Here is a 15,899-nt window from a genome sequence, read left to right on the forward strand (position 1 = left end):
AAGGAAGCCCGAACTGGGAGTATGGAGTCTTAACCTCTGGACCACCTCCTGGTCCTTTTAAAAGGAAACATGAAAAATTTTCAGACCTCCGTCTGCTTCTGCGCATCCGTGACCCTCTTAAGAGTCACGGTGATGGGAACCGAATTGGTCATTTGGCTCTTCAGGGGTGATGGGAGCCGAATTGGTCATTTGGCAACTGTGAGCTCCCAGGGGATAACTACAATATTACAACCCAAATCATGCGTGGTACTGTGGGAAACCTCCAGGCTGGACTTTCAGGTGTGACAAGGTGAAAGCGTGCTCAGTCATGTCCAACTCTTTGTGACCCTGGTGGGCTTTTAGCCCGACAAGACTCCACTGTCCATGGGTTTTTTCCAGGCAAGAATACTGGAGTTAGACAAGTACCCCTAAATCACGGTGACTAGAAATATATGAGAAAACGCCGCAACAGAAGCCAACAAACTTCGTGAAGCATGCTTTACCTCGAAGAGACGTAAACTCCCCTTAGAACCCACCTAAAACTCAGTTTTCACATCAATATGGGTGTGAGAGTAGCACCATAAAGAAAGCTGATGCGTTCAAACTGTGGTTTTGGAAAAGACTCTTGAGAGTCTCCTGGACAGCAAGGAGAGCCAACAATCAACCCTAAATTTAAAAAAAGTCACTCCTGAACGTTCATTTGAAGGACTGACGCTGAAGCTCCAATACGTTGGCCACCTGATACGAAGAACCGACTTACTAGAAAATATTCTGATGCTAGATAAAATTGAGAGAAGAGAGCATCAGAAAGTGAGAGAGTTGGGTGCTATCTGCCGTCCCAACGAACAGATTTCAAGTACCTCTGAAGTAGGGTGATGGTAAAGCCAGCCACAAGAAGAATACTACACTTCATTAACTCAGTAGATGTGAAGAAGAACTTTAAGCTGTTTTTCATACAAGTAAGATTCAGTCTCCGTAGAGACTGTCAAAAATTGCCAATGCCGACTATATTTCAAGTCGTCATGGCGGGGTATTGGGAAAAGTTTTCAATTAGCAATAATCGCGCCTCGGATAAACCTCATTGGCTACGATACTGCCACTGCGCAAAGCTGGAGAACGTGAGCACGCACCCGCTTCCCCCATGGCTGACAACGCCCTTTACACTGAGGGTGAGCGACCACCAGCGAGTTTGTGGATTGGGTGCGTTTCCCTGCAGGCAGTTACATTTAAGACCCATCCGCGCGGGGGACTTCTTATAGTTGGACCGTCTCTTGTCGAACACTGTTATTTTGGAAATAAAAGCGCTTTCGCTGGGAAGCGTTATGCAAATTAGCATGACGTCACATAGACGAATCGGGTTAAGACTTGTACTCTGAGGAGGAAACGGCATCAGGAGGACCGGAAAAGCGAAGGCAAACCGAAGAGGAACCAGGAATTGGAGGTGAGGGTGCTGGGACCAGTAAAAAAAAAAAAAAGGCACTATTATAACCCGAATTAAAAAAACTTAACTGTTCGTATAAAAATAAGAGAACCGATAGAAAAAACCTGGGCTACCTAACAGGTTTAATTAAGTAATTTTCACTAACCAACGTACTTAGTTAAATTTGGGATATACTTTAACTTAAAACGCAAAACCCCACAGATAAAGGGGTACTATATAAGACCTCCACCTATTCTCATCACAAATAACCCTTATCTCACCGCTGAAATAGTACTTTCTTTTAAGACCGCGTTTATTCAGTCTCCGTAGAGACTGTCAAAAATTGCCAATGCCGACTATATTTCAAGTCGTCACGGCGGGGTATTGGGAAAAGTTTTCAATTAGCAATAATCGCGCCTCGGATAAACCTCATTGGCTACGATACTGCCACTGCGCAAAGCTAACGAGTAACGCCCCTTCTCATCGTTCCCAATAAGCAAGGTTCCTATTTCAGAAAGGTGAGTTTGTGTCTCATGGCAAAATCCTTAATTATTGAATGAATAAAAATTAGACAACCATATAAAGAGCTCTCGGAAAGATATAAGCTGATTCAATTGCTTGATTTCGCTTAGTTTTTAGTGGAAAATGAAGCAAAGCATTGTGGGAGGGAACATGCTAATAACCTTAACTCAAGACTACGAATTGGGGAGGAAAAGAAATGTGCTCTGTGTTGAGTGCTGTTCATTTGGCTTCTAATTCACGGTGTGACTATCCTCTGAAAAAGTGTTGGTTATCATTATTATTGTTGTTAATTGTAGCAAAGTGTGCATAACATAAAATTTGCCATTTGGACCATTTTTAAGTGTACAGTTCGGTAGCAACCATCACCACTGCACACCTCCAGAATTTTTTCATCATCCCAAACTGTTCCCATTAAACACTAACTCCCCACTCCTCTCCCCACAACCCCTGGCAACCCCTATTTCACTTTCTATGAATTTAGTAACTCTTAAGAATCTCATGGACAGAGGAGCCTAGCAAGCTACAGTCCATGGGGTTGCAAGAGTTAGACACAACTTAGCGAGAAAACCACATACTTCATATAAGGGAATCACACAATTATTTGACCTTTTGTATCTACCTTATCTCAGAGCATGTTTTTAAGGTTCATCCATGTTTTGTAGTATATTTCAGAATTTCATTCCTTTCTATGGCTAATATTCTACTGTATGGAATTTTGTTATCCATTTATTCTTTGACAGGAGGTTTCTTCCTTCCATTGTGAATAATGTCTCTTGGCATACAAATATCAGTTTAAGTTCTTATTTCAATTATTTTGTGTGTATATCTAGAAGTGGAATTTCTGAATCATATGGTAATTTAATATTTAATCTGAAAAGATTTTCTCTGGACAGGAAATCTTAATTCAGTGGAGAGAGGTTATTTCCACAGAAATGCCCACCTGTTCGTGAGTTTGAAGTAACTGTCACTCTCATTGCCTTGGCAAGTGGAAGGCTACTAGAAACCTTTATCTGGACTTGTTTCAGCTCTTAACTATATTTTCCAAAAGAGTTTTGGTTTTTGCTACTCACTAAGATGAAAACGGTAGTCTCTGAGAAAATTGTATTTCCCCCAACATTTCATTATGAAAAACTTCAAACAAGAAACGTTCAGTGCATTGCTTACTGAATATTTATGTAGTCATCAACTAGATGTAAAAATGACATAAAAAGGCCTGTTTGGGGATTTTCCTGGTGGTCCACTGGTTAAGAATGTGCCTACCAATGCAGGGGACACAGGTTCCATCCCTGGTTGGGGAAGATCCCATATGCTGCAGGGTAACTAAACTCATGTGACACTACTGAGCCCATGCTGTAGATCCCCGGCTCCTCAACAATGGAAGCCACTGCAGCCAGAAGCCTGTGCACCTCAACTACAGAGTAGCCCCCAGTCTCTGCAACTAGAGAAAGCCAGCGCACAGCAACAAAGACCCACTGCAGCCAAAATTTTTTCTAAAAAAGGCCTGTTTGATGCTGATGTCTAGTTAACTCTTCCCCACCCCCCACCCCCCCCCCACAGCCAGGGTAGGAAAAAACAGCAGAGAGAAAAAGAAAAGACTAACAGTGTGATTAATTTAGAGGACTTTGTCATTAATGCTTGGTGCAGTGGATTTGTGAGAAATGAAAAGACTAGCATCATCCAAAGAACTTCTCAGCCCTTGAGAATGTCTCGATTGGGTGGCTCATTACACCCTGTCAGTAGCTACCAAGGGAAATTGTATTTCTTCTTCTTCTTCTTCTTTTTTTTTTTTTAGGGAAATTGTATTTCACCACTGTCTTGGATGACTTCATCCTCCACAGATGACTTCCCAGCACTAAGAAAGCTGGAAAACTCAGCTAACTTCTCCCCAGAACATGAGATTCTTTGGGGTCTAAAGGCACAATAACCTTGTGTTCCTGGCCAGTCTCTTGATGCTTATTCCCCTTGGAAAACTGGGGAAATAATGTGGTTGTGAAGTTTTCCGTGATAATATTGGCCTGAGATGGGGGTAATGTCATGTTTTGACATTTCCATAGGTTTTGATCAAACACTCATTTGTGCAGAAAATATTCTGGATTATAATTTTTTGCCTTAGTTTCCATTCTACTATTTTGATCCTTTTTTTTTTTTTTTTTTTCAGCCAGGGTTCCCTGTGGCTTCCGTGTGTCTCAGCTGGTAAAGAATCTACCTGCAGTGCGGGAGACCTGGGTTTGATCCCTGGGTTGGGAAGATCCCTTGGAGAAGGGAACAGCTTCCCACTCCAGTATTCTGACCTGAAAAATTTCATGGAAATTCATGGGGTGGCAGAGTCGGACATGACTGAACAGCTTTCACTCACTTTCAGCCAGGGTGGTCAGGTTAACTAAAGCACAAAATATTCACGTCAAGTGATTCTCCCAGCCCAGGGACCTATTTGAGGTGTGACTGGAGGTACTGCTCCCAAAGTGATCTCTGGTAGCCTCGGCCTGCAGAGGCTTGAAGCAGGGCTTCGGTTCCCAGTCTGAGATTGAGGTCGGGTCTTGCAGAGAGATAGCTGAATCCTAACTACTAGGCCAGTGATGAGTAACAAGGCCCTGGCTTTGCAAAAAAAAGAATTCCCACAAAGACGAAAAGTAGTAAGACAAGTAAAATGTTTGTTAGGAGGAAAAAGAGTACAGTACATCTAGATAGACACACAGGGGGACTCAGAGTTGCAACCTCATAGTAGTTTGAATCACTTATATGGGGCATTTCTTCTGGGTTTCCTTTGGCCAGTCATTCCATTCTGCCTGGTTCTGAATCCCTATTCGGTGCCTCTCAGTATCCTCCAATGTGTGCGCATGAATCTCTTGTCAGGATGGATTTTACCAAAAAAGCTTATGGGTAAATTTAGCATAATTCCTCTTTTGACCTCCAAAGAGTTTTCTGGTCTGGAAGTCAAGGTTTCCTTGACTTGAAGGATGAGAAATATGTGATCTCTTATTTTTATCTGGGCTGGGGCCAGCCTCCTCTCTTGGTTGTACTGCTATTGATATTTTGGAGTTTCTGTCTACAGGAAATAAACTCAAATTGCTTTCCTTGTGGGTGAGTAGGTGGGGCATCTACCCCCTGCTTCAAAACTACTGAACTTACTTTACCAATATTTACCTCTATGCATTCAATGAGAGTAAACTCTGACTCCAGCTTTCATACCACTTCTCCTGGCCTCAGGTTTTTTGTTGTTTTTGTTTTGTTTCGTTTGGTGGTGTCCGGTGGCTTGAGGGATCTTAGTTCCCTGACCAGGGATTGAACATGCACCGTCAGCAGTGAAGACTCTGAGTCTTAACCACTGGACCATCAGAGAATTCCCCTCATTTCATTTTAAAATGGGGGAAGTGGTTCCTTAGAGTGGTCTTCAAGGTCAGTGCTAGCTGTTTTGATGTGTTCTAAAGCACAAACTGATGCCTTATTCATTGATGCCTTATTATGCTACAGATCAGTGGTTCTCACTGGCTGCATATTAGAAACAACTGTGAAGTTTGTAAAACAATTTGGTGCCCAAGTGTCTCCCCAGACCAGTTAAATCAGAATTTTTGGAAATAAGACTCAGGCATTGTGTTGGTTAATTTAATAAAAACACAAGATGAGAAATAAAATTGGAGAAGCCACATGTGTAATCATATTAGTCCCTGTATATTACATTTCACTTTAATTGTTCCTTTCAACTGTAATCAGTTTTCCAGACACTTGTGAATGAATTTCTTCACAACTCACTGCATGGTGGGAACCTGATTCCGTTTCGATTCGTGGGAAGGATCGTAAACACTGAAGTTGAGGATGAGTCAAACCTAGATCCATCACTGAAACTTCTAATGAGAGAGTGAATTCCCATTTGGATTGTCAACTAAAAAAGCTGCACAACGTAAGACTTGCGAGTTCAGTTTTATTTGGGGTAAAATGAGGACTGCAGCCTGCGGGACAGCACCGCAGGTAGCCCCGAGAGACTGCTCCAGAGAGGTAGTGAAGGAAGGTCAGTATGTAAGGTTCTGGGGAAAGGGGAGCTTAATGCAATCAAGTGCTCACTTTACAAAAGGTGTTCTGTTAGTGATGTCACCATGAAGGGATTTAGTGATTTTCTAGATAGGAAGAGGTGGCAAAAATTGGGATCATGAAATCAGTTCCTGAAAATATCTAACTATCTAAAGACCTGTCCCACCAGACTCCCTGGAGCACAGAGTGCCTCACTCCACCCTGAGCTCCCTTGGGGGTGTTCAAGGTCAACAGCTGCAGCAGCACATCATTCAATCTCCTTGTTTTTGTTCAGTCACTGGCAAATGTTCTTTGCAGCTCTTTGCAATTACAAATTTGCAAGTACCAATTTATAGTTGACAGGATGTACTATTTTTTATTTTTTACTAATTTTAAGAAATATTTATTTATCTGGCTGTGCTGGTTCTTCACTATAGCACGAGAGAGGCATGTGTGATTTAGTTCCCTCACCATTCATCGACTGGGGCCCCCTGCTTTGGGAGAGCTGAGTCTCAGCCACTGGATCATCAGGGAAGTCCTTGGATGTACTATTTTGCACTCAGGACACTGGCATCTAAACTAACCGCTTCTCTCTCAAAAACGCAATGGCTTAGGAGAGAGCTGCACAACACATACGTGGGTTTGAAACCTCTGACCAGAGAAGGCCAACAGGGGGCCTTACTGGACAACCTGGGTCCCACAACTGTGAAGCCCAGAGGACTGTGGGATTTGTAGTTCTTCTTGCTTCATTTCGGCTTCATGAACTACATTTCCCAAAATGCAAATACAGCCGTTCTGTCCCTGTTGGGCGTAAAGGGTCCCTTAAGCTGTGGAAGGTAAGTGTGTTCTGTGAGGGCTGCAGGTTTCTAGAAATTGTGGATTCCATTTCTCTTCTTTGCCCTTTGGTGGGATCTGGGAGAGAGCAGTTGTTCCAGTAGAGCATGTTTTCAACGGGGTTTCCCGAGCCCTTTGGTCTCAGGAATCGGGATCCTGTATTTGTCTTAACTGTTCACGTGTTGATTTGGAAAGTCAGAGTCCTGATCCCAGATCTGGAAAGCCCAGTATAAAATAATGTTTACGTATGGGGTGAGTGTCACTGGAGAATGTCTACATTTTATCAAAATCTATGTCAAGGCCTTGTTTTTTTACAGCTAGAAAAGCTGAGGAAGACTGTCTTGTCATGTCTCATGACTCTTCACTGTGTCCAAGCATCTGTATTTGCAGTTGAGGGTAAATTAATAGAATATGGGGGAAATAAAATAAAAGGTAGATGAGTGCTTAACTACATTAATAAAATCCTGAAAAGTCTGAACAACAGTTTCATCAACTAAACTGGAATTCAAATATGCCTCTTTAGTTTATGAAGAAATAAGATAATTTTAATTTATAAAGTGGGATGTAGGTTTTTGGGACACACAGCCCCCTGAGGGATGGTTTAACTAAAAATATAAATGTGTTCCTCTGATAGAGACGTCTTCAGATGGAGTCATAGATAGGTTAACAATGAGCTATTAAAGGACTTAAATATTTTTTTATTTTTGTCTGTGTCGGGTCTTTGTTGCAGCACATGGGATCTCAGTTCCCGGAAAGTGTTGAAAGTGTTAGTCACTCAGTCATGTCCAACTTTTTGTGACCCCATGCACTGTAGCCCACCAGGCTTCTCTCTCCAGGGGATTTCCCAGGCAAGAATACTGGAGAGGGTTGCCATTTCTTTCCCTAGAGGATCTTCCTGATCCAGGGATCAAACCCAGGGAATACTACTTTAGTTCCTGGACCAGGGATCAAACCCACATCATCTGCATTGGAAGGCAGATTTTTAACCACTAGACTGCCAGGCAAGTCCCAACCACTCACTTTTTGAAATTTATAAAAAATTCAGTTCTGACCAGCCAGGAGTTACTGGGAGAGACAGAATAGTTCTTATATTATGTTAGAATTCTGCTTATCGTTTTACCTCCCTCCTTTTTAAAATAGATTTTATTTTTCAGAGGCCCCCTCCTCTTTTTTTTTCTTTTTCTTTTTTTTTTAGGAAACCAAAATATACAGTTTCCCTTGGATGCAGAAAACCTTGGCAGATTTGCCAGTCATAATTAATTCACATCTGATGGTCAGAGCATAGGCGAGCTATGGCTCTTAGGAGACCAGGAAGACAAGAGAGGCTTGGGCTATCATGAAATAAAACTATACATTTTATTTTGTGTACAAGGTTGTTGTTGTTTAGTCGCTCAGTCACGTCCGACTCTTTGTGACCCCCTGGACTGTAGCCCTCTAGCCTCCTCTGACAATGGATTTCCCAGCCAAGAATACTGGAGTGGGTTGCCATTTCCTTTTCCAGGACATCTTCCCGACCCAGAGATCGAACCTGCTTCTCTTGGGTCTCCTGCATTGGCAGGCGGGTTCTTTTTTTTTTTTTTTTCAGGCAGGTTCTTTACCACTAACGCCACCTGGGTTTGGGCTTCCCTGGATCAGGAAGAACCCCTGGAGAAGGGCACTAAATAAGGATGTTACCCAAGCTTTGCTTTTAGTTTCTTACCTAGAGTTAAGGTTTGTCTATGTAAGTTTAGGCTAAGCTTAACCCTTGTTTACTGCCGTACTGTTGATAATCATGTGCTCTTGCTGTCATTTTTGTCTAGGTCAAGGGCAGCGTGAGAGAGGTACATGTTTTAAGTTACCTGCCCTCGCTCACTATGTCTATTTATTTCAGATATGTTTTCTCCAAATACTATATGATTGCTAATATCATCTAGATATTGGAATTTTGTCTACCGTTAAGGCAAAATATTCCATATTTTAGCTTCTTTTCAAACTTCTTCATTCTTCTTTCTTCTCATTAAAAAAAATTATTTATTTGGCTGTGTTGGGTCTTTCTTAGTTGTGTCACGTGGGATCTTCCTTGCCATGCGACACTTGAGCTCCACAGCACTTGGGCTCAGAATGTTGCCGTTTAATGGGGAGTAGTTGTTGCAGTTTCCCTGTGTTAAGAATGGGGAGTCTTTACCACTGGACCACCAAGGAAGTCCTTTATGATTTTTCTGATCATATCCCTTAAGTTTATAAAATATGGGTATAAACATTTTACGTGGCTTTTGACATTTTCATGGATTTTGGCATTTCTGTACTTGCACTGTCAAGGGCACACTAGGGCATCTGCAATCCAAACATTCCTCTAAGAAATTACTATTAAAAAATTTATTTGTTATTGTGGAGATAGGTAATGTAATGAATCCCCATCCATGGATCTATCACAAATCTTCAACAATGAACAACTCTTGGTTAATCTTGTGCTATTTATTTACTCTACCTATTGATTATTCGCTCATCTGTTTTGTGTGTTTTTTAATTAAATTAAAAATTTTAGGAACTTCCCTGGTGGTCTAGTGGCTAAAACTGTGTTCCCAGTGCAGGGGACCCAGGTTCGATTCCTAGTCAGGGAACTAGATCCCACATGCCACAACTGAATGATCCCATGTGCTACAACTAAGACCTGGTGCTGCCAAATAAATATTTAGAAAAACCTTTTTTTTTTCTACATTTAGTTGAAAGTTGCAGGTGTACAACATAGTGATTCATAATGTTTAAAGGTTATATTCCATTTGTAGTTATTATAAAATATTGGCTATGTTCGTGTTTTTATATATCCTTGTAGCTTATTTATTTTATAGATAATAGTTCGTACTTCTTGATCCTCTCTCCCATCTGGCCCCACCCTCCTTCTCTTGGTTATCTTGATTTTTAAAACCCTGTTTCTGAACTTCCCTGGTGGTCTAGTGGTTAAGACCCTGAGCTTCCAGTGCAGGGGCACCAGTTGGATCCCTGGTCTCAGGGAAGTTACCTGCATCCTATGGGATGCACCGTGTGGCAAAAAAAAAACACAATAGATAAAAAACAAGTAATTAAAAAAAAAAACATTTTCTTCTGTGATTTTTTTTTCTCTCTAGCATGAGGATGAGCTTTGGGTTAACTTTCAAAAGGACAACAAAAGTTCGCTGGAGGGCAGACTTCAGCCAGCAGTGCTCACTCGGATCCACTGGGTTATTTGTGCCACCAAGTCCTCCTCTGGACCCTGCGAAGGTCGAAGAGTTACAACGCTTCATCACCCTTTCCAAGAGACTCCTAGTAATGACCGGGGCAGGAATCTCCACCGAGTCAGGGATCCCAGACTACAGGTCAGAAAAGGTGGGACTTTATGCCCGCACAGACCGGAGGCCTATCCAGCATGGGGATTTTGTACGGAGCGCTCCCATCCGCCAGCGGTACTGGGCTAGAAACTTTGTGGGCTGGCCTCAGTTCTCCTCCCACCAGCCTAACCCTGCACACTGGGCTCTGAGCAACTGGGAGAGACTCGGAAAGCTGCACTGGTTGGTGACCCAAAACGTGGATGCCTTGCATACCAAGGCGGGAAGTCAGCGCCTAACAGAACTGCACGGATGCATGCACAGGTATGGGAAGACCTAAAACAGAATGCAGAAACGTGTGCTCCGTTACAACAGGGACCCTGGCCATCCTGATCACTACTGTCTTCCCTAGACCATGAGGAAATGATTCGGGAGGAAGTTGTTTACTCTGGAGTTGATCCTAGCAAATTCAGTGAGGGAATGGGACGTGAAACAGGGAAGATAGGAGAGCTCGGGAAAGGTTATACTAATGAATGGGTTACTGCTTGGGGCAGCTGGGGCTCAAGCCTATCGGGCCCTCTGACTGTACAGCAGTTTCAGAATCATCTTACTGAAAATCAAGGGACCTGGGGCATTTATCCATCATCTCCAGTCCTTCATTGGTGGAGGGGGACTCTGGGAGAATTAACTCCTTAACACTGACTCGGCTCCTGCAGGAAAGCTTCTATGGCCAGAGAATTAGGAAGCCACTTATAAGAAATCTGTATGCAGGTGGCCTCTGAGTGTTCCCAGGGAACTGTGAGCAGACCACCAACAGCATGTGCTACAAACGGCTGGGTCTCCAGTGCCTAGACACATAGATCACAGGCTAGCCAGGACCCATTAAAGACTGATGAAATGAACATATGTAGCCCTGGTCGTAACTGGTAGCTAATTGGAGCTCATTTCCTTATCTTTAAGCCTGGGCCACAGTTCTGTGCAAACTGAAATCAGTAAACTCTTTATTGGGTGCCTGCAACATGTGGTGTGTATCGGTGTGCTACTTGCTGGTGTGGAGGGGTCAAAACCAAAATATAAAATGTGGTCTGCATTATATATATATAATGTATTATATATATAATGTATTATATATATAATGTGTTATATATATAATGTATTATATATATAATGTGTTATATATATATATATATATATATAATACCAAAATATAATATGTGAGAATTTGGTAATCTGTTTGTTGGGGGGACCCGAAAATACCAGGTTTAGTGACAAACAACTCCACACATGACTGTTATTTTATGTGGTCCTTGATAGACATGTTTTACAGGTTCAGAGAAACAGTGAAGACTAGAATAATCAAGAAAGCTTTTATAGGTGAGGTGGGGCTGGAGAATAGCTCAGGTTTGACTTGGAAAAGGAGGGGAAAGAGGGCTTTCCATATGAAGAGAACTTTTGTAGAGTGTGGAGTGGTCTCCTTGGAGACTAGTATGAAATCAGCTTGTCTGGGAAGGCTAAACCCAAATCCTGGATGCATTTGATAATCACACAGTGCTGATTTGGGTCTGTTGTGAGAGACCAAAGGGGGCTGTTGGTGGTTTCTGAGCAAGAAAGCAATATGATAAAAATAGCATTTGCAGAAGGCTGGACAGGACTAGGAACAGTGGCTCAGGGAGGTCAGCCAGAAGGACTCAGACTAAGGTGGTATTAGGGAATGACCTGGGGATGGCTATGGGTTCATTAAGTTTTTTCTGTGATGAAAATTTCAAAAATCCATAGAAGTAGAGTCGTATAGTGGACTCCCACATACTATCACCCAGGTTCAAAGAGTTTTATCAAGTCTACTTTATCTTTTCTCTCCATCTCTTAATTTTTTTTTTTTTTTTTTTTGGCCTCGCTGTGTGGCATGCAGATCTTAACACCCCAACCAGGGATCAAACCTGTGACCCTTGCATTGGGAGCGGGTGGTCTTAACCATTGGATCGCCAGGGAAGTCCCATCTTCTTAAATATTTTAAAACAAATCTGGGACCTGGCAGTGAAAGCCTGGAATCCTAACCACTAGGCTACCAGGGAACTCCTGGGAAAGTGTTTTTGTGGGCAGCGATAATTACAGCAAATGATTAGAGCAGAAGATGGAGCAGGGTGGAAAACCCTGGTTTCGGGACTAACGAAATTATCTGGTAAAGTCTTTGCAGTTGTGTTAAGGATAAAAGTGAGCTGCAGCAGATTTAAGCAGGGAGTGGGTGGTGAGAAAACAAATGCATGTTGTTCTAGAAGGCTGGCAGGCACTGGAAGGAAGGTGGTAGCTAAAGAGGTCATGACAAGGTATGAATAAAATGGGGGGAAACGGTGGGTGTCAGGGAGAGAAAGCCATCGTGATGGAGGAGCTGGAGATGGCTGGGATGAAAGGTCTCTGGCAGCTTTGTGCCTCCCCCAGAACAGTCAGCCTTCTCTGTGGTTTCAGGGTCCTCTGCTTGGACTGTGGGGAGCAGACTCCCCGAGGGGCGCTGCAGGAGCGGTTCCAAGTCCTGAACCCCACCTGGAGTGCCGAGGCCCACGGCCTGGCTCCCGACGGCGATGTCTTTCTCACCGAGGAGGAGGTACAGAGCTTCCGGGTCCCGTCCTGCTCTCGATGTGGGGGCCCCCTGAAACCAGATGTTGTCTTCTTCGGAGACACAGTGAAGCTTGACACGGTTGATTTTGTGCACAAGAGGGTGAAAGAAGCCGACTCCCTCCTGGTGGTGGGATCTTCCTTGCAGGTAACTGGCTTGTTGTTACAAGTAACTGCAGGCTGGGGGGCCCTGGCGGTGGTGGTACTGGTTGTGGTTTAGTCACTAAGTCGTGTCTCATCCCTTCTGACCCCATGGACTGTAGCCCACCAGGCTCCTCTCTGCCTGGCATTTCCCAGGCAAGTATATTGGAATTGGTTGCCATTCCCTTCTCCTGGGGATCAAGCCCGTGTCTCCTGAATTGGCAGGCAGATTCTTTACTACTGAGCCACCTGGGGAGCCCTCCAGGGACTCTCTATTGGGTCTAGCTCTTTCTGCATCTAGAGAGCTCTTACCTGCCTCTTCTGCCCCGACAGGTGTACTCGGGTTACAGGTTCATCCTCACTGCCCGGGAGAAGAAGCTGCCCATAGCGATACTGAACATTGGGCCCACGCGGTCTGATGACTTGGCGTCTCTGAAACTGAATTCTCGTTGTGGAGAGTTGCTGCCTTTAATAGACCCACGCTGACCACAGCCTGATGTTCTGGAGCTGGAAACTGGGGCTTTCACTTGAATTCTGCTGCTAAGGGTAAAAAACCTTAGATACTAGATTCCAGTTCCCACTCAAGTCCAGTACTACGCTTCCACTGCAGGGGGGCATGGTTCCATACCTGGTCAGGGAACTAAGATCCCACATGCTGAGGGACGTGGTCAAAAAAAACGATGGGCATTTTTCATTATTATTTATTTTTAGCTGTGCTGCAGGGGCTTTCTCTGGGTTGTGGCCAGTGGGGGCTACTCTTCATTGGGGTGCAAGGGCTTCTCATTGTGTTGTGTTCTCTTGTTACCTCTAGGCAGGAGGGGTTCACTAGTTGTGGCATGGGCTTAGATGCCCTTCACCACGTGGAATCTTCCAGGACCAGGGATTGAACCCCTGTTCCCTGCATTGGTAGACGGATTCTTAACCACTGAACCAACAAGGAAGTCTTGGTATGGCCATTCTTAACTGAAACTTAAGTGAAATGGTTTCTTAATGGTTAAGTGAAATGGTTTAAACTTAAGTGAACAACAACAACAAAAAAACTTAAGTGAAATGGTTTCTTAAATGAAACCATTCTTAATTTTTTGATGTACATTAAGCGATATTGTTGGAAAGACTATGATTTTTGAATTCTAGGCACACAGCTATTTAAGACAATGTTCTAAAATCTGCCATTGCCTTTTTCCCCCATTACCAAAAATAACAGCTTTATTGAGATATGATTCCCACACCATAAAGTTCATCCTTTAAAAGTATACTTTAAAAGTATATAATTAATGTGTTCTTAGTATACTCACAAAGTTTACACATGAATCACCACTACTTCTAGAACATTCTCACCATCCCAGGAAGAAAGCTTGTACCCATTAGCAATGATTCCCCATTTCCCACCTCCCAGTCCTGACAACAAATAATCTTCTGTTTTTGCCTGTCCTGGACATTTCATACAGTAGACACTTTTGTGTCTGTCGTCTCCTCTTAGTATGTTTTCAAGATTCACCCATATTGTAGCAGGTGTCAGTACTTTATGCCTATATTCACCTATGAGTACAACCACTTAAAAAAAGTTTTTTTCCAGCTTTGAGATATAATTAATATATCATACAGTTCACTCATTTACTGCATACATTTCAATAGTTTTTAATATATTCCCAGAGGAGTACAGCCACTTTTTTAAAAAACAGATTTTATTTTTTGAGGTTCACGGCAGAATTGAGCAGAAAGTACAGGAGGTTCCCATACATTCCTTCCCCGTTTACACGGTATTTGTTGTTTATTTACTGAAGGAAACTTGGTTGCTTCCAACTTCTTGGCAATTATGAATAAAGTGGAGGTTTTCTGTCGACGTAAGTTTTCATCTCACTTGGGCAAGGACCAAGGAGTGAGATTGCTAGATCAGATGATAAGAATATCTGTAGTTTTTAGTTCTTTGATAGTAAGAAACTACCAAAGTGTTTTCTCAAGTGGCTGCGTCCCCACCAGCAATGTGTGAGAGTTTCTGTACAACTCCTTTGTAAAAACCACTTTAATGACGATGTAGAGCCTCAGGATCAAGGAAGAGAACACTGCTAGCCCCCAAGTCCCCTTGGCACAATCACTTTTGAAAGTGTTCGCCGTTCAGTTGTGTCCAACTCTGTGATCCCATGGGCTGTAGCCCATCAGGTTCCTCTGTCCATGGAATTCTCCAGGCAAGAATACTAGAGTGGGCAGCCATTCCCTTCTCCAAGGGATCTTCCCGACCCAGAGATCGAGCCCAGGCATCTCACATTGCAGGTCGATTCTTTACCATCTGACCCACCAGGGAAGCCCACAATCACTTTTAACTAGTGTCTTATGACTAGAATAAAACATATTTATTATGGAAAGTGCAGGTGATACAGATAAGTAAAAAGGATTTTCATACAAATTACCCATAATCTCACCACCAAGATAACCAAAATTTAACATTCTGATGTAACTGAATCTAGATCTTTTCTTATAAAAGTTGAATCAAGCAGTACAGTGTTTTTTCTACATCCTGTTTTCACCTTACAGAGGTGACATGCCCTAAATTCTATGGTTTTTTGAATGAGGGACTGATGTACACAGCCATTTCCTCCTCCTCACTGCCGGCTTATTTTGGCATTAATTTGTTTCATTTCTTTTCAGATCTCTTAAGGATTCATCCCAACTTCCTCTATCTGATTGAGGCTTACCAACTGTAGTCTGCAGAGGGCGGCAAAGCAACATCTCTCTGCAGGACCATCTCTGAACCCAGCAGGTTTCAGAGCTCAGGAGTTAAAATCTTCAGGTTGATGAGATTTGCCCCATAAGATGGACTTGCACCCTCTTTTGATAGGAAAACTGCTTTTTAAAAATCTCATTTGGCAGAAGAAAGAGCCCAGGAAGTATGTAAACCAGAATGACCTCCGGAGTGCTAACCTAGGGATCTCACTAATATCCTGAGTAAGGGGGGGTAAGGAAATGACTTAATTTATAATTCTAAATGGTTAAATATATTTAACTGAATCATCTTGATATATATTTTTTTTTTTCAAAAAAATGATGAGCAATACTATGAATTAATTTTTTACTAACCAAGGAATAAAGGAAACATTTTTAAAATAGCA

The 15,899-nt window shown here is 42.7% G+C and overlaps 1 protein-coding gene and 2 non-coding genes across 8 annotated transcripts; 1 reads left to right on the forward strand and 2 right to left on the reverse strand.

Annotated features, from left to right (window-relative positions):
* Positions 1-949: 949 nt before the first annotated feature.
* Positions 950-1,090, reverse strand: LOC139037921 (U4 spliceosomal RNA). Its single transcript, XR_011490862.1, has one exon. It is a non-coding gene; the product is annotated as a U4 spliceosomal RNA (small nuclear RNA).
* A 230-nt stretch (positions 1,091-1,320) lies between these two features.
* Positions 1,321-15,899, forward strand: SIRT4 (sirtuin 4). Of its 6 annotated transcripts, none has more exons than XM_070475405.1 (5): positions 1,362-1,420; positions 4,080-4,114; positions 9,865-10,365; positions 12,505-12,799; positions 13,126-15,899. In XM_070475405.1, the coding sequence occupies exons 3-5, from the start codon at positions 9,866-9,868 to the stop codon at positions 13,276-13,278; spliced, it is 948 nt and encodes a 315-aa protein (XP_070331506.1). In that variant the 5' UTR covers positions 1,362-1,420; positions 4,080-4,114; position 9,865; the 3' UTR covers positions 13,279-15,899. The 6 variants fall into 6 exon arrangements, 5 of the variants coding, with proteins under 5 accessions (XP_070331505.1, XP_070331506.1, XP_070331508.1 ...); XM_070475406.1 differs by lacking the exons at positions 1,362-1,420; positions 4,080-4,114 and adding exons at positions 4,123-5,317; positions 5,633-5,927; XR_011490712.1 differs by lacking the exons at positions 1,362-1,420; positions 4,080-4,114 and adding an exon at positions 5,959-6,762 and having other exon boundaries at positions 13,126-13,338; positions 13,604-15,899.
* Positions 1,721-1,861, reverse strand: LOC139037922 (U4 spliceosomal RNA). Its single transcript, XR_011490863.1, has one exon. It is a non-coding gene; the product is annotated as a U4 spliceosomal RNA (small nuclear RNA).

This window comes from Odocoileus virginianus, chromosome 12 (genome assembly GCF_023699985.2).
Source record: "Odocoileus virginianus isolate 20LAN1187 ecotype Illinois chromosome 12, Ovbor_1.2, whole genome shotgun sequence".
Lineage (NCBI taxonomy): Eukaryota > Metazoa > Chordata > Mammalia > Artiodactyla > Cervidae > Odocoileus > Odocoileus virginianus.

What these genes read in the sequence shown, in the direction of transcription:
- SIRT4 (XM_070475402.1), top strand. Translation starts at nt 6,686, where the DNA reads ATGAACTACATTTCCCAAAATGCAAATACAGCCGTTCTGTCCCTGTTG. An exon ending in GGTCCCTTAAGCTGTGGAAG is followed by an intron (nt 6,763 to 9,864) that starts GTAAGTGTGTTC and finishes TTTTCTCTCTAG; the next exon opens with CATGAGGATGAGCTTTGGGT. An exon ending in TGGTGGGATCTTCCTTGCAG is followed by an intron (nt 12,800 to 13,125) that starts GTAACTGGCTTG and finishes CTGCCCCGACAG; the next exon opens with GTGTACTCGGGTTACAGGTT.